Source organism: Gallinula chloropus (genome assembly GCF_964237585.1).
Source record: "Gallinula chloropus genome assembly, chromosome: 7".
Lineage (NCBI taxonomy): Eukaryota > Metazoa > Chordata > Aves > Gruiformes > Rallidae > Gallinula > Gallinula chloropus.
This window is the reverse complement of record NC_140092.1, coordinates 20,748,550-20,770,844: the sequence shown is the minus strand read 5'-3', so window position 1 is coordinate 20,770,844 and position 22,295 is coordinate 20,748,550. Positions and strand designations below refer to the sequence as shown.

At 41.7% G+C, this 22,295-nt stretch overlaps 1 protein-coding gene across 1 annotated transcript; it reads left to right on the top strand.

Moving 5' to 3' along the window:
• Positions 1–84: 84 nt before the first annotated feature.
• On the top strand, positions 85–20,735 carry CNOT7 (CCR4-NOT transcription complex subunit 7). The gene is made up of 7 exons (XM_084266676.1): positions 85–201; positions 1,112–1,315; positions 1,620–1,813; positions 4,896–5,057; positions 12,599–12,743; positions 17,380–17,490; positions 20,214–20,735. The coding sequence occupies exons 2-7, from the start codon at positions 1,199–1,201 to the stop codon at positions 20,340–20,342; spliced, it is 858 nt and encodes a 285-aa protein (XP_084122802.1). The 5' UTR covers positions 85–201; positions 1,112–1,198; the 3' UTR covers positions 20,343–20,735.
• Positions 20,736–22,295: the final 1,560 nt, after the last annotated feature.

The following is a 22,295-nucleotide window of genomic DNA, read 5'->3' as shown; positions in this document are numbered from 1 at the left end:
TTGGCTCTCCCGCTGTCGGTCGGAGGTGAGGGGGGAAAGGCCGCGGCGCGCGCCGATGATGTAATGGCTTTGTGCGGCGGGGCGGCGGGGGTAGCGTCTTCTGCGTCTTGCGCGGCGAGTGGCGGCCTCGGGGCGTCGGGGGCCGCCGCGGGACCTCGCCAGACCCGCCGCGGCCCGGCCCGGCCCGGCCCGCCCCAGAGCGTGAGTGAGCGAGCGGGCGGGGGGCGCGGCAGGGGCCGCGGGGCGCCGGGCAGGGGAGGGGGGTGGGAGCGGTTCGGCACCCCCGTCTCCCGGGGCTAGCTGCGCCCCGCTAGGGCCCCGGGCAGTCTCGAAGGCCCCGCGGCCTCCCCGGCAGTCGTGGCCGCCAGCTGGGGCGGGGGCTGCTTTGGCGGGCCGCGCGGCTGCCCTCGGAGGCGGGCTCGGGAGCGGAGCCGGGGTTGAGGGGGCGCGGGGGTGGTGGCGGCGAGCCGGGGCAGCCCCTCTCCGCCTGCGCTCCTTCCGGGCGTGCTGCCCGCCGGGCAGAGCGGGCTCCGCCGTTTCTTGAGGCGCTCCTAAGGCCTCGTACGCGTATGGAGGCGCCCGGAAACCCCGCCGGGGCGCGGGTCCGCCTGCGTCGCGCCGAGTTTCGATCCCCTCCCCGGTCTAGCGCGGCCCGGGCGAGCTGTAAGAGCTGCCCCTGCACAGGGGTGCCGCCAGCCTGGGCGGCTCGTTGTCGTCCGCGGCGTCCCCGCGCTCGGCGTGACGCCGGTGGTCGCTTTGCCGCTCCGTTCCCCGTGGCGCGCAGCCGTGGGGATGCGCGGGAGCGCGCGCTTCGGGCCCGCGGCGGCGGAGCCCGTGTAGGGCGCGGGTGTCGCTCCCGTCCGTTGGGCTCGGGCTTGCCTGGCTCTGCTCTGCGCGGCACAGAAAGGTGCCGACGGGAGCGCGGGGGTTTAGGTACGGGCAGCGGTCTGACCTCGCAGAGCTGAAAATCCCCACCGTTCCCTTGGTGGCTGCGCTGTGCCGCTGTGAAGCGCCAAGGAGTACGGCTTGGCCCTGGTGCATAAATAAGTGTTCCTCGGTTAAGGTGTCGTTTTTCTTTCTCATTAGTGGCTCTGCTCTCGTTGTCTCCTAGGTTAAAAAGCCAAACAACTAAACTCTCTATGAAAGTGATCCTTGGTCAGCTGTAACTTTTGATGTATGGTCTCTGAAGCCCCCCACTATGCCAGCAGCTACCGTAGACCATAGCCAAAGAATCTGTGAAGTTTGGGCTTGTAACTTGGATGAAGAGATGAAGAAAATTCGTCAGGTTATACGCAAGTATAACTACGTAGCTATGGTAAGTGGGCATTTGATGTTTAGCAAACTGCTGCAAAAACCATGGTGACTTCATTTGATATTAATAAATTAAAGCTTTAAACATCTTCCTACGTTTTCATTGGAAGAATAATGGATTCTTAATGTTGTATGAGCGCTGTACAAACATTAGGATCCTAGTCTGTTGCCTTATTAAAAGCTAATACAGCACTCAGTGCTCTTCAGCTACGGCTCTGTTGGATGCTTGAAGTGTCTTTTATTAAAAATGAGCACTGTATTTTTTTTTCTGTGTGCCTTTTATTGAGGTTTTAATTCTGTTCTTACAGGATACAGAATTTCCAGGAGTAGTTGCAAGGCCTATTGGAGAATTCAGAAGCAACGCAGACTATCAGTACCAATTATTACGCTGCAACGTAGACTTGCTAAAAATAATTCAACTAGGACTGACCTTTATGAACGAGCAAGGAGAATACCCTCCAGGAACTTCAACTTGGCAATTTAATTTTAAATTTAATTTAACGTAAGTATTGAATGTCTACACTATTGAATGGATGTTCCTGACTTGCTGAAAATGTATTGTAGGTTGTGAAAGCTGGAGTAACTCTATATGTATGATTGGAATATCATAGATACTTTGTGAGGGAAACTTTTGTCAGGCATGTGCTTTCTTCCCTCACTTCTCTACAATCTGTCTCACTGTTGATAATTTGGCTGAAAATGCTAAGCAACTGCCACAAAAGTCCTTAAAAGATGCCTTTATATTAGTGCAAAGGTTAGCTCTGCATTTTCATACATAGTATTTCAAAGTGCTTCTACTGAATATAACTTTTACCAGTTATAGTAAAACACAATAGAATGTTTACCAGTTTTTATGGAAGTCTCATTTTAATGGAAAATACAAACTTGAACAAAAAACCGTGAAGTTACCAAAGCGACTAAAAAAGAAGTATGACAAATGTTATCAGGGAATTGTAAGGCAAGTGTGCTCTGTCCTTTTAAAAAGAATGTTTTTCATGTTAAAAAGACTTACAAGTTCTAGATGATAATCTAGGTAAGATACTGTCAACTTCTGAATACTGCAGCAGCTGTTCTTTTGTTTTCAAAACACTGTTAAGCTATTGCATTTTCATTTTCTTTTATAATAGGTTGAAAGGGATTATTGATTCTACAGAAAAACTCTTGTGGAGATTTTTGTTCAGGGCTAACTGCTGGTTAGAAAGCACACTGAATTTTATTATGTCAGAATTCTGTTGTGAACTTAATTTCAGAATGTGACTTTTACCAGCAACAAATGTTTATGTATGAACCTACCTTTTCCAGTGGGATGAAGCAATTATGTGGCATTCTAATTAGACAAAAAGGTTACTAGTGTCTTGGATTGTTTTCCTGAAGTAAACATAATTGGCCTAAAAGTTTTTATAGGGCCTGGGTTGAGTATCAGTGCAAACACTTCTCAATTATAAATGTGTTTGTTGAAGGCTTGGAGTTCTTTGTCAGTTGTGTTACACTGGATAGCTTGGTAAACATGAGTTAAAACTGCAGCCTACAAAAGTTTAGAGAACAGACCTTTTTTCTGCAGATAAAAAGATTTGTTTTCAAAGTTCTCGGAGTTCTTAAAAAGAAAGACTGCTGATGTCTCTCTTGATCTTTCTACTTCTCTAAACAAGCACTGCTGTGGCTTGTCACAGATCAGTTTGGTCTGAGGAATGACATGCTCTTTTTAGTTTTGTTTGAAGCACCTCTTGAAAGAAAAAGTGCAGTTTTGATATTTTGGGATCCTCAAACTTAGCTGGTCATGTAAGTGCTGGATGGAAGTTATGTGCTGTTTTAATAGAAGAATATGCAAATCCTGCAAAGTGTGGGGGAAAGAGGGGAGGAGGATCGGGCTAGTAACTTCCAAACTCTGATCTGTGAGGAAGAGCCTGTGTTATGGTTCATTCTCTGAGCTACTTTAATGTCAAGTGACTGAAAACAAAGCGGTTTTCCATCCATTTGTGCCATGTGCTGTATAGATAAGGTGGTAAGACAAGATCTTAATAGTCATCTAAGTAACTTGTTACTAGTTTGTTGGGTGGATGTTATACAAAAAGGGGAGCTGCACGAGTGCCCCATGAAATGCAAATTTATTTTTTTTTTAAGGAGTGGAGGAATTACTTATTTTTGGCTCTTTCTAAACTTCCTTTTGGGAGGTGGCACTGTGCCAAGTGTTCTGCTCCTAAAGGAAAATATCTGTTGACTGTTCTTGGAAGGTAATTTGTTGTTGTTTGTGGTTCTAGTCAGGTCTTGCTACAGCAGTGCTTTTAAAAAGTGTAAATATTTCTCTAAACTGACTATCCACCTGATTAGTGCAGAGCAACAAACTAGAATTAAAACTTATTGGTGTGAAATAGACTTGTTTGGCTTGGATGGGTTCTTTAATGTGTTATGGAAATTGACAGGTGTTGGGAAGCTGATGCCTTAAAGCTAAAGAACTAATGAGCAGCTGTGTGAGACAGGAAAAAAAAAAGACACAACTCATCTTCAAAATGCATCTGTATGTTCTGATGAATGATGACTTGCTATTAGGAATAAGGAATATAATTCTGTGCCTGATTTGATCTATTGGTTGTCTTGTCTGTTTTTTTTTTGGGGGGGGGTGGTTTTGTTATTTTAATTGAAAACTGTAAGCTGACTGTCTAGAACTGTGTGTTGTGGACAGTAATGTGAGTATCGTCTTTAAAGCAGAACCACACTTGCATTATTTTTTCCCCAGTTGACCATTCTGTGTATTTGTCATGATGTTATAGATTAAGCTCCAGGAAAAAAAAAAGCAAACAACATTCAATTTCATCATAAAATACTTAAAGAGATTACAAAGTTGTTTATTAGTGAAGGGAAAGCATTGAGGGATAAGAGGACATCAAACAAGGAATAGATGAAACTTCTCCCCTCCTGTTAAATTTTAAATGCAAACTACAGCTACTAAAGAAAAGCTGCAGTTGTTCATTTAGAAAGTGAATGTTAGGCTACCCTAAATTTTAAGGGTTGACTAGATATGGATCGAGTAATGCAATGTCCAGTTGCAGTTGAGTAGGAAATGTTGAGGTCTGTGGGTCTAAATGTTTGTGTAAGCTTAAATCACAAGAAATGTGTGGGAAATATTACCTGCAGAACTAATAATGGCACTGAGATCTGGAGTGTACTGTTCTTAGTTCTGTAGTTCAATAGCTGGAACACTTGCATCTGTTAGAGTTAATCTATCACAAATTAAATAATGGATCCTGCTTGGAAAATGCTTTTATTCATATGGTAACTTTCCTCTGTAGATTTGTGGAAGGAGAGCTCTAGGTAATTGGAAGAGGAGCCAGAATTAGGTTTTTATGAAGGAGGCAAAACTGGAGGTGCTGGAAATGATGAAATGCTGGTGAAGGTTAACAAAAGCTGTGATAAATAAAGAATGATTGGATTTGTAATTAACACGGAACAAGTCCAGTCGCTTCTCCTCTGTTCTAGTGAAGTCAGCAGAACAAACAGCAAAAAAAAAAAAAAAAGGAATTTTTACCAGGTTTATGATCACTGAGGTTTGTAGGTTTTGAAAATTTGCTTTTCCTCTCTGTTTCTAGAGAAGATATGTATGCCCAGGACTCAATTGAACTGCTGACAACATCTGGTATCCAGTTTAAAAAGCACGAGGAAGAAGGAATTGAGACACAGTACTTCGCAGAACTGCTTATGACATCAGGAGTTGTACTGTGTGAAGGAGTCAAGTGGCTTTCATTTCATAGGTACGTTTTGCATGTTAAGTATTTGACATTGTGGTTATCAAATTCTGGAGCTTGGATTTTTTGCCTCCTGTTTTAAATGGTGTAAATGTATATAGCACGTATCATGGTCCACAAGACTTAGAAAGCTATTTTTGCTGTAATAATTATAGCAACGATCTGTACCAGAAGAATAGAGCATACAAGGCAGTATGTGTGTTATTTTTACAGCTGATAACATTGTAATCAGAGAACTGTAAACCAGGAAGACATGGAACTCTTAAGCCAGCAGGTGGCATTGCATCTTGTAATATCCCATGTGCAAGTAATCATAGTAACAGTGATAAAAGCATATTCATAAGTGATTCCTGAGCAAATATTGTCTCATGGGAAAAACCACACAATTATCAGTGAAGGGTTTTATAAAGCACTTTCAAATTTGTTTTAAATCTCCCAGTAATCTGGGCAGCTGAAAACTTAGCTTTGAAGGAAAGCCCTGATAAGCCTTAATTCCAGTAGTAGCAATGAAATTAACTTACTACATATTCCATCACAGGAACCCATTTTCCACAGGTAGTAATAGAAATGCAAATGCTAAATCTCTAGTAATCTGTCAAGATATGAAAGATCTTCCAATGTTAATTAGATTTAACACTTTAAAACTTCTGCGCAGTAGTCACTGTATAGTCAACTATGTGCCAGAGAGAATTTGCACTTTTTGCAAGCAACTGTGGGTTTAAAGGCTTATTGCTGTGTAATGCCCTCAAGTTGACATCTTAAATGCTGGTTGCTATGTAAGTCAAGGAAAAGCAGAGCAAGGGCTTTAGCTGAGACTAGTAGTTTATTTACAGCCTTATTCTTGTTTATCACACGTGCTAGATTGGTGGGTGGTAATACGTAAATGGTGAAATTAGAAAAAAAGACGACTACTTCGTCCTTAAGTATGAAATCTTGGAGGGGAGGTTAGAGGACAAAGTCACTTATTGTCAGAGAAGTATTAAAGCTGTTAACCAGCTGGAAAAATGAGGACTTTTTAATTTGTTCAAAGCCAAAGGAATTTACATTCCTTCAGTACAGAATGTAAAACAATAGTAACAAGGTGCACATACCAAAGTGATTATACAGTTTCCTAGAGGAAACAAACAAACCACTAAATAAAAATTTTTAAAAATAAGATACTCTTTCCTCCTGGGTGCTTAGAAAGGCATGTTTTGTATATTTGGACACATGGCAAAGCCACAGTGTTCTGCATGTAATTTACAGTGCGTTTATACTAAGATTTAGTAAAGTTCAAAAGACTTCTATAAATGATGAACAAAAGAGTAATTTATGTATTAAAAACTGAGATCTAGTCATCTGAAATAGCTAAACAGTAGAGTCTTCAGCAATGCTGGTAAGCTTTCTGTGTGTGCCAAACAACTGCTGCCAGCCACTATAAGAAATAGGCCAATTTTTTTAATGCAGCCTGTTGTAGAGTTCATGGCTTTGAGTTACTTTGTAGAAAGCAAGGTTAGACTGACTTTCTACAAGGAAAGCAGGGGGCATATAGAGAAAAGAGGGTGATTTTAGTGTGGGGCTTTTTATTAAAGCACAAAAGGATCTTCCTTGAGTACACTTGTGACCCAGTCTGTCTACAACATCTCCTATCTGCAGCTGTCTCCACTCCAGAATAATGTTACTGTTGTTGATTTGCTACTATAGTAGCACCTTGGGGAAAAATACTGGAAGAAGAATGCTGTGAATTGTGTCAAAATACTGCACACGCTGAACTAGTGAATTAAGTTTTTCACCTTAAACCTGACTTTTGGGCTCTTCTGTGCATGTTTGTCATCTGCACTTGACTACAATATAATAACTTGAATGGTTTGGGAGAAGGGCAGGTGTGCTATGCATGTAGCCAGCAGGCACCAATGCATAGAAGCTGTCTGGCTACAGGTACAAGCTGGGGGATGAGATGCTGGAGGCCAGCCATGCTGAGAGGGATTTGGGGGTCTTGGTCAACAGTAAGTTAAGCAAAAGCCAGCAGTGTGCCCAGGCAGGCAGGAGGGCCAACTGTGCATCGAGCATGGCATAGCCAGCTGGTCCAGGGAGGGGATTGTGCTGTTCTACACTGCTGGTGCGGTCTCTTAACAAGAGGGAGCCAAAACTATTGGAGAGCGTCCAGAGGAGGGCAGTAAGGATGGTGAAGGGTCTGGAGGCATAGACTTATGAGGAGAGGCTGCAGTCCCTTGATTTCTTCAGCCTGGAGAAAAGGAGGTTGAGGGGAGACCTCATTGTGATCGATGGCTTCCTGATGAGGGAGAGTGAAGGGACAGGTGTCGATCTCCTCTCTTTGACAACCAGCATTAGAACCCAAGGGATTAGTATGAGGCTGCAACAAGGAAGGTTTAGGTTGGATATTAGGAAGAGGTTCTTTACTGAGAGGGTGGTCAGGCACTGGAACAGGCTTCCCGGGGAAGTGGTCCAGCACCAAGCTTGACTGAGTCCAAGAAGAGTCTGGACGATGTGGTCAGTCCCATGCTCTGGCTTGGCTGGTCCTGTGTGAAGCCAGGAGTTGGGCTTGATGATCCTTATGGGTCCCTTCTAACTCAGGAGATTCTGTGATTTGATGAACATTTTTCCAGTATCTTCTGTTAACTTTAAGGGACTAGCATAAGCTGTCCTAGCAAAAGAATGAGCCATTTCTATACTAGGGATTCCTTTTAAACCATAGCTGTGTCTGTAGTGCATGATTCTTGACTGATCTGGTGGTTGAAGTGTGGCGCAAACTATGTGCAATCATGCTGCTTCACTAGTGCAGCTTATTGAAGGGATTTTGGAGCAGCTTTAATAAAGTCCAGTTTCAGCTGTGCAAAAATGAGTTTCTGTTGTGGCCTTCTGAAAATGTTTCTAGAAAGCTTCTTAAGACAGCTATTGTAGCAAACGTTTGTCAAACACTGATTATCCACAAGTTTGCTTGAAGACAGAGAGCATTTAAAGGCTTATGTGCTCGACAGCACGTTGATGACATAATGAGCACAAAACCCTGGAACAGTGACTGAAGTTCTGAGGAAGCCAAAAGCTGTGAAATGAGCATGGGTCACACAAAATGTGCTGCAAAGAACTGTAGGTGTTTCTAAATGTATATTGGGTTGAAATTTTATCAGTTGAAACTTAAAGAACTGGACAACAGCAGCTGAAAACTTGTTGTGTGTGGGTTCTCCCTGAAGCAGTTCTTTCACTACTTCAAAAACTGAGCTTCATAGTTGCTGACTGTGTTTCTTTTTCTTCAGAATGCTTTCATTACTATTAACTCCCCAAACCCATGGGTCTCTTAGAAAGTGGGCAGAGGGAAATTGCTTCTTTCTCAGAGTGTGAGGTTACGTTTTGGTTTGGTTTCATTTCTTGGTCTTCAACTTCATGGAACTCGTGGGTAGTTTTTTCTAAGCTCTTACCTTCTCAGGTAGTTTTCACTGTGTGCTTTTTATCTCTGCATTTGATGTAGCTGCTTGGCATACTGACCTATTGGTGTGGACAGGCAGTTTTGCCTGGAATGAGCAAAGAAACGTTTGCCCTGTCACTGATTCTTGTATACCACAACTTCTAGGTGACTCCAAGACTTTTGTGTGTGTTAAAATGTATTTGGGTTGAAGAGAGGGGAAGTCCTGTGTTTGATTCTTGTCACCGTTCAGAGCTGTGTGCTTGGCGATCTAACAAGTTGTAAACCAGAACAGCTCAGGCACTGTTTTAGGGGATGTTCAGCTGGCTGATCAACATGCTTGCAAGCCTTCTCAGTCTACCTTTGGAGGCTCTGTGCAAACATGTCTCTTGATCCAAATGTTTTTGGAAAGCTGGGAAGTTCCGAGCTATTGTATTTCAATAATCATGTGTGTGTAATTGATTTTAGTAAAGTTTAATTTGTTAGCTTGTTTATATGACCCAGTTATAAAATGAAGTAAAGCTTTCTCATCCCTGTCAGGTCTTGACTAATTTTAGAAACCATCGGTGTTTGAGTAGAGTTCATTGTAAATTGGCTATCTGAATTCTGGGTAGTAAGGGAAAGAAATACAGATGTATTTGATCTTTTCCAAGGTCTTGTTGCCTGCAGCTGTCCATCTTCAGTGGAAGAAAGTGGTTGTAAGAGTGCTTAAGTTGCAGTATAGCTCCAGGGGTTACTGCTAGCTGCACTTAGTAACTTCAGGTGATTGTACTGGAAATAGAGAAAGCTTTTTAGGAAAGGAAGCCTGTGTGCTGTAGGGTACAAACCAACCACTAATTGCCTGTTAGAGGGCTAGAAGAAAACTTCTTTAATGAGCAGGTAATTACATAATTGCTCACTGTGGACTTTCTTACCCTTCTGTTAGCATTCAGCTGTGGCCACTCAAATTTTCTTGAACTGGATATATCTTAGTCTTGAACTGGAGTGACCGTGCTTATGTCTGTGTAAGCTTGGATGACTGGAACAAATTACCCACAAAAAGTATACTAAAAAGATTATGAGAATGTATTGATACTGTTGTTAGTGAAGTGTGCTGGTTGTTATGGGTGCAGTGGGACTAAGTGTAAGCAACTGCAACTTAAGGAATGCAGGACATCGATTGGGATGGCTAAAGCGAACCCATGCTTGGTTAGGATCCAAGAACAGATACCTGACTGAATGCTGCTATGCCTGTTCAGGTATCCTGATTCCTTTTTCTGAATGAAGGCCCTAGAATGGGAGAATCTGCTACTATCTTCTGCATACAAATTATATATGTATATATTTATGTATATATTCTTCAATGACATTGCAGATCTCTGATAGCCTGTTCACTCTCAATACAAGCAGTAAATGAATTTTGACTTTTCTTGCAGTATTTCCTTAATAGAAATTGGAAGTGTTTGAGAGCATCTGTTTTCTAGTAGCTGTCATGTAAGTCATTTTCTTTTCTGAATTGAAAGGGAGTTTAAAACTTTCTTTGAAGAGAGAAGATGGGACAAATACTGTTTTCCTAATTTTTAAAGTTTAGATACAGCTGTTACATTTGAGCCACAAGGATGACAGGTGTCTGTCAAGAATTCAGTGAATTAATAAATAAGCTTTCCACTCTCTAGAGGAGTAAGTCTCCTTAATCCTGAGCAGCCTTTTCTTCTCATGTGGCTTTTTTGTTTTTCTTTAGAGAGCTTTATTCTGAAACAGGCTTCTGCACCATTACTCCCTCCACTTCCCTGCCTCCACACCCCAATCCTCCCAAACAGGTGATCTAATACAATTAATTTGCCAAGTGTACTATACTTTGTATGGCCCAGCTGAAATCCTTCTTTTATCTTTAGCTGTTTTGCTCCCTGCCCGGTCGCTGCTACTGTAGAGATTGGAGTGTTGCCAGCACAGTTTGAAAGCATCAGATGCAGTGCAGGGTTCATTCAACATGACACAGAACAGGAAATCTCTGTTCAGAGCACTGAACACCCCATGGGAGGGGTGCAGTAGTCCATACCTTCTGTGTGTCTTGCTTTAATGGACTTGTAGCAAACAATCCAAAGGATTTTCTGCCCTCTGTCTAGAACATCATAAGGTGATGTAGGGAACCCCATTGTGTACAAAAAGTATAAAAAGCAACCCTCTTCACAGTGAGTATGCAAGCTAAAGCCTTGAGCCTGCATCAAGTCACTGGTCTTTGTTTTCCCCCTCTATTCTGCCCTGGTCAGGCCCCACCTGGAGTATTGTGTCCAGTTCTGGGCTGCTGGGTATAAAAAAGACAGGAATCTCCTGGAAAGAGTCCAGGTGAGGGATACAAACACGATTAAGTGTCTGGAGCATCTCCCTGATGAGAAAAGGCTGAGTGAGCTGGGACTGTTCAGCCTGGAGAAAAGACTGAGAGAAGGGATCTTATTAATGTTTATAATACCTCAAGTGTGGAACACACAGGGAAATGGCCAGCCTCTTCTCAGTGGGCTGGGGACAGGACAAGGGGCGATGACCTCAAGTTGGACCCCAGGAAGTTCTGCAGCAACATGCAGAAGAACTTTTTCATGGTGAGGGAGCCCTGGGACAGGCTGCCCAGAGGGTGTGGAATCTCCTTCTCTGGAGGGATTCAAGACCCGTCTGGATGACTGATGTGACCTGTCCTAAGGAACCTGCTTTGGCAGGAGGGTTTGACCTGCTGATCTCTGGAAGTCCCTTCCAACCCCTACAATTCTGTGACTCGTGGGTACTAAATATCTGCAAGATCAGTAGTGCAGTGCATGTAACTGATTTCTGTGTTCTGTATTTATCATCTCACAGTTAAAGATGTCAGGCAAGATTTGGACCAAGTTGCAAAATTCTTGATTTTTGAGTATGAGCCTCATGTAACCAAGGATGAACACAGTCTTAAACTGGGAGTTTGGAGTCTGTCTGCTGCCTGTTTGCTTGAATTGTCTCAGTTATATACTAAGGTTCCTCAAGTAGCAAAACTGATGCAGCCTTCAGTAGAGTCAGCCCTGCTGTGTGTTTTCAGCTTTGTTAGTACAGGCATTTTTAAAACTGCATGTCAATAAAATCTAGGAACTGATTTGGTTCAGTGCAAACCTAGTGACAAAGAAGATAAATTACCTTTGTCTAGCTCAGTGTGTATGTGCATGAGCATTCCTGCAAGTACAAGGGATCAGCAGGGATCAGATTCATGATGAGATCATGAGTAATCTGTTTTGTAATCTCTGCCTTTCTAGAGAATAAGATAACTAGTCGTTGTTGCTTTTTGTTGTGGTCTTCAGTCCTGCTGAATGCCTGACATCTGTCTTTCCTTTGCGTTAAAGCCTCAGTTTCCTCTCAACTCTTTGGAAAAGTATATGGTTTTCCCTTGAACTGCCACACCTCGTTCCTATGTACTCTTCAGTCAAGCTACTGAGAAGGGAGTGGTCTTAAACTCTTTACTACACACACAAAATATATAGGTATATACACACCTCAGTTTCTTCTACCAAACTTGTACTGCTCAGGTATCTTGCTGCCTCCTGCTGACTTCCATGCTCACACAAAAAAATTTCCATCTTACTCTGGTCCTTGCCTTCAAAAGGAGTATTAGCCTACAAAATACTGAGTTTTTCAGTTGTCTAACTGCTGATTTAGCTGGGAAAGTTGAAAGAAAATCTTCTCTTCCTCACTGACAAGGGTGAAACTTGCCTGCAGACAGAAAAATGTGTCGATTCTGGAAACTCTTGAATCCTTTGGATTTCAAGAGCCATAGACATCTTGCTGTATCCTAGAGTTTGTAGTGAGAAACTCCAGTCTGTGTGAAAGGAACCAGCTGAGAAGTTAAAGTTCATGTTGCAAGATGAAGCTCCAGCAGCATTACCTCATTTCAGGATGTGGAGAAGCTCCTCTAGGCAGGTCCTTTTTTTTTTTTTCCTCTTTACCTGGCCTCATTGAGACTAAATTAATTGTTTTCCCTGAAAGCTGCAATGGGGGCACTTCCACTTGAGGCTCGGTCTTTCCTAAGAGTCAGTTGTAATTGCCTTCAATCTAAGCAAAATATCCTGGTAATGTCGAATAAAGTCTTGATGTTGGAAGTAAGAAGGATGCTGCCCAGTTGTTTGCTTACACTGTTTTAATTATTTACTTGCAGTGGATATGACTTTGGCTATCTCATCAAAATCCTGACAAACTCTAATCTGCCCGAAGAAGAGCTGGACTTCTTTGAGATACTGCGATTGTTTTTCCCTGTCATCTATGATGTGAAATATCTCATGAAGAGTTGCAAAAATCTGAAGGTAAGTAATTTGTTAATGCCTCAGAACACATCTTGGTTTTGGAGAGACAGTACTTTCTGCTGAAAAATACTTATTTTCTGGGATTGTTTTGATAATATGTATTTAACAGCCTCATTGTCTTGAGATTAATATATTTAATATTAAAGGATATTCATAAAGGCAGGCAGGATCACACATTGGTTTTTATGGCTGTTTACCAGTTAAAAATAGCACATTGATACTGTATTTATAGTGCCCAGTCTTTGTTGACAGATGATAAACCCATGTTTGGAATTGATCCTGCACTTCTTGAGCCATAAGAATTGATGGGTTTCATATACTCTTATTTCCTCACTGTGCAGTCCACTAAAGGACTGCAGGCGTCCTGGCAAAGGTCATTGCACCAATGATGCTGTGGAAGTTTCTTGGGAAGAGGACGGGAGCGAAGGATGTTTCAGATGGTCCCATAAGGCAAGATCCAGCAGCGTGTGTTCAGGCACAACATGTGACTTCTAGAAAACAATGCAATGCTAGAAAATAATGTCTCCTATCAGGCCAGTGGGGTTACTGATTGGCTTACTCTGTCAGACATAAAATTTGGATGCTTTATTGGACTGGAGAATGAATGGAAACAGGAACTAAGTATGTGAAGGGGAAGACAGCAAGTGAAAACCAGATGCTACAGGGATTAACAGCTTTATTTTCCAAAGAACTGTAAGAGTCTGGACTGCTGCTGGAATGAGGTGCATCGCTCGTCTCACACAATTAATGACCTGCTGCTTTCATGGAAACTAACTTGATTCTCTAGGCTTTCTTAATGGAAACTTGCAGGAAAAGAGAATGCTGACTGTAGTACCACCACATCCTAACTAAGGAATGGCTTGCCACCTCCACACTGAACTAGTCACCTGTGTGGGGTATATAGTCCTCTCTTTCTAAGAACCAATAAAAGCTTTATTAGTGTGTCCCTTTTTAGTAGCCTACTTATGTGGGAAGTAATGTGTGTAAATACTTTGTTAATCCAATTAATGTTGAAAATTGAGACCTCCCAATTAGCATGAAGTATACTTAACCTGTGTTCATCTAGAGTTGTTACTGGCATAATCAGCTGGGCAAATAGCTGAGTATTAGAGAACATCTTAGAAACAGTTTTCCTTCACAGAGACCAGAACTGAAAGTTAAATGTTCCTAAACTTCAGGAGTCTTTGAGGAGAGGGGAGGGGGAGCCCCAAACAAAAATAATCCCTTCACTTTCTCTGTCCTAGTGAAGTAAAGCAAAGCATCTGGTGCCCCAGTGATGGCAACATGCCTACTGAGAACAGAGTGTGTAGTCCAATTTTAGTGATGCAGGAAAGGTGAAAGAATGGTGTTCTATGTCACCATTCCAGAGGTGACATTGTCAGTGGGTTTGGGGAGGAGGGGGGATTGTATTTCCTCTCATGTCATGGAGACATGTGTGACTGCATTGTTTAGAGATGTTAATGGCTTTTGGGAGACAAGAGAAATTTTGACAGTTCTTATTTCAGCAGACCTTAAGAGCAAGGGGGATTGTTTTTTCTTTTTTTTTTTAAGAGCTGCAGATTGGTTTTCCTGCAGTAAATCTTGCTCCTGTCACCTAACCTGCAGTCTGGTAATGATGGGGGGAAGGCACATGGGCTACCCTGCCCCTCCAGATTTACCAGCAGTAAAGTGATGGTGGAATTGTACTGTACTGAGAGCAGCTGTCTGAAACCAGTTGCTAAACATTCAGTGTTGTGACTTTAAAAATGCATGTGCTGTCTTTTAATGTCTGTCACTTTCAATCTCTATTAAACTGCAGTGAATTGAACTGCTGTGCAGTTGTCCTTTATTGACCTGTCTGGTTTTCATATTAAAGTCACTGATTTGCAATAGGTCCCATGTTCCCTGGCCCTACACACACACATTTTGGCATTGAGAAGAGAAATATGCTTTGGGAAATAAGGTGGTGTTTGTGGAATTAGGTAGCCTGTGAATTTACAGTATGTTACTCCAACTCATATGGACATGTGTGTCCTTCATTGGCATGTAGATCTGGGACATAACTTGAAATATGAATGTAGTATAGGTTAAACTCTTGCTTGTTTTCTTAGTCTTTTTATGCAGACAGTTGCAAACATTCTTTATAGTAATGGCAGCTCTTCAGTCATGTAGATTTATAGATCCTGCTGGAAAGCTGCCTTTAAGGGGTAGGTGTACAGGGTTAAACTCTGGTACCAGTGCTGTGGAACTTGAGAGTTGGAACTGGATTTGCTGTTGGGTGTGTGATTATGGAAACCATTCTGTGGCCTTGCAGAAGACCAATGCTCTGAAAATTTGGAAGGAATGTATCCTTCTCCTCCAAGAGAAAAATGTTCTTAGCTGGAGTGCAAAAATCTTGCCTGAAAGAGAATCTCATTTTCAGAGGCAACATGAAAACTTTTTCTTCTGTAATTATTGGAGTTACAGAGCAAGAAGTCCCACATGACAGTGGTGTGTGTGATACACTTATGAACAGATGTATACCATTAAAAGTGGTATTTTCAAAGCATTCTTCTGCCAGCTGCTGTCACTGTACATTTTTAATTACTAAGTCTAAATTCCAGAGCTTGCAGCTGCTGTGTAAATAATACTGATTTGAGTATTTTTTCACTCAATAAAAGCTATTTGAAGCTGGAGTAGATAGCTAACAGAACCTGATGATGAAGCACTGAGAAGTTCACAGCTTGAGAAAGTAGAAGGTTTAGGACCAGAAAATGCTGCTTTGCAGGGGTATGGGCCAAACTGCTATTGCTGAGGTCCACCTAACAGCTTGTTTTTGGAGTTAGAGAGCAGACAGCATCCTTGTGTGTGAGATGCACTTTTCCCCTTCCCACCAACTCTCAGCATGTTTTTGAAGAGTGTAAGTTAAATAACTGAGCATATTTGCAGTGTTCAGCTGATGTATCCAAATATTCCTGTTGCTCAAGCTAGAATAAAACTAGCCATATATATATATGATTTCATGTTGGTTTGTAGGTGTTACTTGGGAATCTTATTACTGAAGCTTACATCATTTTAAACAAATCAAAAACCTGGACTCAAACCTGCTGCCATAAGATTCACAGGAATTTGCATGTTTGATCTGATTTCAGGTCAAGCTTTCTCTCTCTTTCTGCTCTGAGCTCTAACTTTGCTTTTGTGTCTTACTGCTTCCCTTCCTGTACTCAGAACAGGTCAAGAGTGTAAGGAAAGGTGAACTGAGATAGTACTGAGTCTGTCTTTAAAAGCATTGCCTCCCTGCAACATTTTTGCCTTGCAAAGCTTATGGCAGCACTAAGAATTTTTTCTTTGTTGCTTTGATCTCACTAGACCTTGAAGAATGTGTGTGTGTGTGCTTTAGTCTGTTTCCAGCAGCTTTATGCCTGAATCATTAAATAAAAAAGAACTGATGTACAAAATTCTGTGCTCACAGTGTAGCTTGCAGTGTTAAAGGATTGCAGTTAGTGTAACGTGTCTGAGCTTTAACTGCTCTGTGCTGGCTGTGTAAAACCAAACCCACTTCTGATGGGTTTTCCACACAATGGTTATTGCCATGGAGGGGGGAGCATTAAAAAGAGGTTTATTTAGCTGCTGCAGCTAAAGGGGATAGATACATAAGCCTGTTTGGAAGAAAACTTGCTCCAAAACTGGAGAAGCTTTACCTATAGGAGAAGATACATTTGTGGCTTTGGAGTGATGTCTACAGCTTTATAGTCTGTTCTTCTAAACCTTGTATCATCCAAAGCAGACAATCATTGAGAGATGTTTATATCTCCTTTATATAAGCAGCAGGTTACATTACTCATGTGACTTTGAAATATAGATCTCTACCAGAAAAGCTGGCTGTTTTGTGGGGTTTTTAGCATTTTAGAAAACATTGCAACATGATGGATTTATTTTGCCTGGTTTTTTCCCCCATCCTTTTATGGCACCTAATGAAACAAACTAACGAGGGAGTAGAATGGCTTGTAGAGGTGGAGTGGGCACTTCCCTCCTCTCTTGACTTGACCACCTGGTTTCTAAATGCCTGCTGTATAAGTTTTCCTGAACTCCCTGTAGTGTTCTAGACACTTAAGAATACTCTCAGTTGTGGTGAAGGGAAGTGGAAAACGCCTCAACTTAATTGTTGTAAGGTAAGTGGAAAGGAAAAGGTCTGTTTCAAAGGAGGCCTAGGCACTTCGATACACAGAGGCATATGGGCATCTCATGTGTAAGCACTTGAATCCTTGTGTTTGTCAAACAATGTTTTTACCTTTTAAACTCTTGCTCAAATAGAAGTACAGGAACACCTGGCTTTGTTCTTCTGCACTGCCAGTCTTTTCAACATCTGAAAGGAATTGGGGTTTTGAGTAATGTCATCTGATTACTGAAGAAGCTGGGACATGAAGGAATAGTTTTGTTGGTGATAGATGTTGCTTTATTTAATCAATACTGACACAGAGTTATAATGCTGCTATTGATACTGAAAGTCTGATTCTCCAGGGATGTATTTATCTGGTATAATGACTGTTTCAGCTCCTGTGCAAACATTAAAACATGCTTGGGGTTGTATGATCTGAGTGCCAGACTTTCCCAAACATGGCTGTAATCTTCCAATTACATTTTTTTCAGCAGTTAACAAAAATGTTTTCTCTTTCAGGGTGGCTTACAAGAAGTGGCTGAGCAGTTAGAGCTGGAAAGGATAGGACCACAGCATCAGGCAGGATCTGATTCTTTACTCACAGGAATGGCCTTTTTCAAAATGAGAGAAGTAGGTGGATGTATTGTTTTTATCTCCATGGTAACACTGTGCTGTGATAAGTCAGGTGGAATTGCTAATTCTGATAAATCTGCCCTATTTTAAGGAGGTCTCTGAAGGGCTTTAGGGGTCACTTTTGACAAAAGTAAGACCACCTGTGTTTTCCTCAGAGTCCCTATGGACTCCCTGTTTAGCAGCTGTCAGGGAGTTAACTGCTTCCTGTTTTCAGCCTGTGCCTGGCGTTTGGGTTTTTTGTGGGGTTTGGGGTTTTTTTTCCTTCCCTGTTTTGCAGGGTACCTTTTTTCAGGCTGCTGCAGTGAGTTAGTAGCTGCTAGAGCCAGGCTCCTTTCTGGGTGGCAGCATTCAAGCCAGTTTTCCTTGAGCCTCTGCTCAGCACAGTGCCCAGCTGGTGTGCACAGCTGCTTGTGACAGGCTCTGGGGGAAGAGTGTCTGGATGCGTAGCTAAACTTGCAGGCCACAGGTCTGTTAAATAGTGCCTTTCAGGCTGCTGTGGAGACTGTCTGTACATTTGTTCCTTACCACTGGATAAAGCACAGAGTAACTCAGGTTCTAAAAGAGTATCAATCAGTTAATTCAAAATCTGCAGCAAGGGAAGTGAGGTTTTACAAGCTTCATGTATCCTTGCTGCTTGTCTGCAGGGTATAGGGAGGAATGGGGATATTTTGCAGCAGTGGAACAAACAAACGTCGAAGGGGCTGCTTCTGGAGAGCAGTTGTGCTGGTTCTGATGCCAAAGCATCTGCACATGGCCTTCTTCCAGCAATTCAGTGTCGTTAACCATGTTGAAATGGATGGCAGGGGCAAGCATCATCTTTTAATGAGGTTTAGCCATGTACACTGAGGTGTCTGCCTTCTGTCATTCAGCCTCTTGTGGGAAGGAGAAAGTGACTGAGTTTCTGACAAGTACTGGTGAGATGGCAGGTGAAAGATACGTGGATCTTTAATGTTATGCACAACATATTAATGCTATATTTAATGTTATCATAACGCCCTGTTCTGCCTCCACTGACGCTGCTGCAGTTGTGAGGCAGGTCATGGGCTACAGACATGAGAGAGAGAGGACTGTGTTTCTGTGATGCCCCAAGCCCAGTGCTGCTCAGTGCTGTCTGCCCAATCTTGTTAATCTTCCACTCTTGAATTTGAAACAAAATCAAAAGCAAGTAAAAGAGGAGGTACATGATAATCATGCCTTAAGAAACTGCCTTTAAAGTTAACTTTCTCGAGGAAGAGGTTCAAATTGTTTCTCTAATGAGACACGGTTTGTGTTGTGTGCCAAATTAGCTTCTTGAATTTTACAAAAGCGCTTACTTGGGAGAACTAGGAATCTTTGAGGTTGTTCACTGCAAATCATTTGCTTAATTAAGACAACAAAGATGGATTGATTATATTTTTTCAGTATGTTCAGAGATTCCTTGCAAGTACAGCATTTCTAAATATATTTAATGTGCATTTTTGAAGCCTTTCCAGTAGAGTTAATTTTTTAACAGTGTATTTGAGTGAAAAAGCCCTTCATCTTACAATGCTTGTAGAGGTACAAGATTAATAAATATGTTACTACTAGTTGTTGTGAAGGAATTAAAACTTGCTGGGCCTTTGAAATCCAGACAAAAAATTTGCTGATCTTTTTCTTCACATCAGAAATACTTAAACACAGATAGTACAACAATAGAGCTTTTGTTTTGGGGGGTTCCTGCTTGTTTATTTCTTTAAGAACTGACTGGGGCCTTAAAACTTTTAATTGAGATCTTCAGTTTCTTCAGTACAGAACTTTACAGACTGTGCTGCTAAGAGCAGCCACTAAGGGGAGGTGTTTTCAGCCAGTCCACTGCATTTATATTGTGTATTGTGTCTACCCTGCTCCTGCATGCTTTTGGCTGCCTTAGATTGATGATGATGACTCAGAATGTCAACCACTGGGATGTCCAGGGTTGCTGTGAAGTTTTGAGGTTGAAGAATTTTTGTCTGTGTCTCGTTTGGGGTTTTCTGTGGGGTAATTTGTGGTTTTGCTTGAAAACCAACGTCTCAAAGGTAGGCTATCAGAATATCATGGGGTTTCATATGTCTTCCACTGAAAGGTTCTGTTTGTAACTAAGACTTGTAAGATGTATATGCTGTCTTAGTACAAAATTTACTTTAATTTTGCTGGTTTTTTTTAAATGAAGCCCCCCTCTGTGAGGACCTAGCTGGAAATGAGCCTTTCTGCATTTCTTTAAACTCCATGATGGGCTTTGTGCTCAAACCTTCTCCCCATCTCCAAACACATATATGATAAACTCCATTTCAAGAGAGAGTATGATGAAAACCCCCATGCTGAGGAGTGTGTAGCATGCAGGCACCGATGGTGGATGCTGAGCAAACCCCTGTGGTGAGAAACTCCACAGAAACACCTTGGAGAAACATCTGTGTTGCACTTGCTGAAAAGTGAGCCATAACAATAACGCCAGTCTGTGGGTATGTTGTGTTTGGACAACTGATGAGGGAAGGAGCACAGGAAGAGCAGCTGTATTCCTTGGTGGTTTTATCGTAGAGTGATGTCATAGAGCACATTTTGACATGTGGAGATTGTCTGCTGCAGTGTTAATTATATCACCTGTTGTACCCGGGCATTTGATAGGTTATGCGAAAGAGAAGGTAACATTGTAAAGCATTTTGAAGTTCTGTTTAAACTGAGCCTTTTCTCTGGCAATGATTCCTGTCTCTCTCATAACACTCTAGATGTTCTTTGAAGATCACATTGACGATGCCAAATACTGCGGCCACTTGTACGGCCTTGGTTCGGGCTCCTCCTACGTACAGAACGGCACAGGAAACGCATATGAAGAAGAAGCCAACAAACAGTCATGACATGAAAGGAAAGGCCGTCTTTTTGACCTCCACGTGCTTGTACATAGGTTTTATCTCTGGTTGAAGCCCTTGGACAATAAGGCTTTTTCCCCCCCCTTTCTCAGCACACTTTCTTTTCTGCCTTTCTATGTACTAAACTTGACTGTTCCTATCACAGGTTTTGATCTCAATATTGATACGTAACGTTTTCTGGATTGCGTTTTGGCCTCGTAACTAGCCCATTTGTAAAGCATGTATAGGATCAGTGTGGCAGAGAGAAGGGGAAAGTGAAATCATAATGAATAGTCTGGTAAACTTCCCTACATAGATCTTCTAGGATTTTTGTCTCTTTCCCCTCCCTTCTCCAAATTAACTGGCACTGACTGTAACTAACTTCCCCATTCATGTCTGTTCCTTCCAGTATGCAGGCGTTTTAGCTATTCAAGATTGTGGACCATCAAATTTGCACTTTAGAGAGCGACTCTGACTCAGATCCTCTGTTTATTTGAAGTTTCATTTTTTTTTTCTTTTGTCCTCAGCTAGAAAACAATCATCTGCCAAGTTCAACAGCTTCATGCTGTTATTTCCTTGGCATCTCAACCCATAGAACTTGACTCGCTTGCTGCGTAACCTCTGTTTGAGCAAAACAAACTACTGAAATCATAGTAACTGCTGTTATTTTACTAGTGCTCAGTCATCTTCCAACACATCCTGCACATGTCAACTGCTGGTTGGCCTGCAGCTTTAAAACCGCTCTGTGATGGGGGAGAGAAGCTTGAAAAAACAGCTTTACACCCTTCAGGAAAAGAACAACTGTGACTTTAGTGTTTCTGCCATTAAGTGAAGAGCTGAACGATATTTGGAATAGGAGGAGTTTTGTAATGGCACAGTTCCCTTGATTAACTTCCTAAGCTTTTATTCTAGTAATGTACACCTCAAATATTTTTTATGAAGTCATATTTATTATGTACTTGATGATTTTTTTGAAAGTCAGTTTAGTCGAAGATAAAACCCAAAGATCTGAAAAAGAAAAACCTATTTAATTGAATTATTGAATTAGAAGGACAATTAAATCGTGCTTTTTTTGTAGTTGCTACAAAGACAGATGTTACAGATACTTGTTGTAAAACAACAAAATATAATAACTTAGAGCTAATAAAGTTACCTGAGGAGTGTAATGCTAGTTTATTTTTGAGTATATCTTAGCAATATATTTTAGATATATTGTTTTAAAGGACCCTAAAGTAAGTTCTTAACTCTGCATAGCATGTGTACAGAGCAGTTGTGCAGGAAGGATTTTTGATATTGAATAGCTAAATACTGGCCTGAAATGATGGGATGTGTGACAACGTGTGCCTGTGTGTGCGTCTGCCACATGGAAACCAGTCGTAGAGACACCTCCAGATGTTCGCCAAATCACTCTGTTTTACCTTGTAGTTAAAAAGAAATCAAACACCTTTTTTCATTGAGTTACAATGATGTAACTGGGTGGTCCTTTTTAAACAACAAATAATTTGCATAACAGAGGGTATTTGTTTTTAAAGCTTTTGTAAATAAAGGCCTAAGAAATGTTTTCTTACATAACAGACTGGTGGTTTTGTTGCATAATTTTTCCTGGACTCTGTGTGTGTGTGTTTAGCCAGTTCCCTTCTGTATTTTGTTCTGTTTAGCATGATAGTTCTCTTCCACGTGGTTATGGAGCCATCTCTTCCCACTGGTTCCACTTTCAGAACAAAATTCTGTTCATTTGTTTCCAGTCACTTCGCTCCTGCTGACCCGAGTTGTGAGTGGTGGTTACAATTCACTACTGAGTCACTCGAATCCCACTAGTAAATTATTTTAATTCCATAATGTATGACATGATGATGGTGACTTGTTTCAACTTTGGTTGCCTTTGGCTTTAATAAGATAGGGCCCATCTAACAGGAAAGCAGGATGGATTCACACTGTGGCACCCGGGGCCTTTAGCCTTGG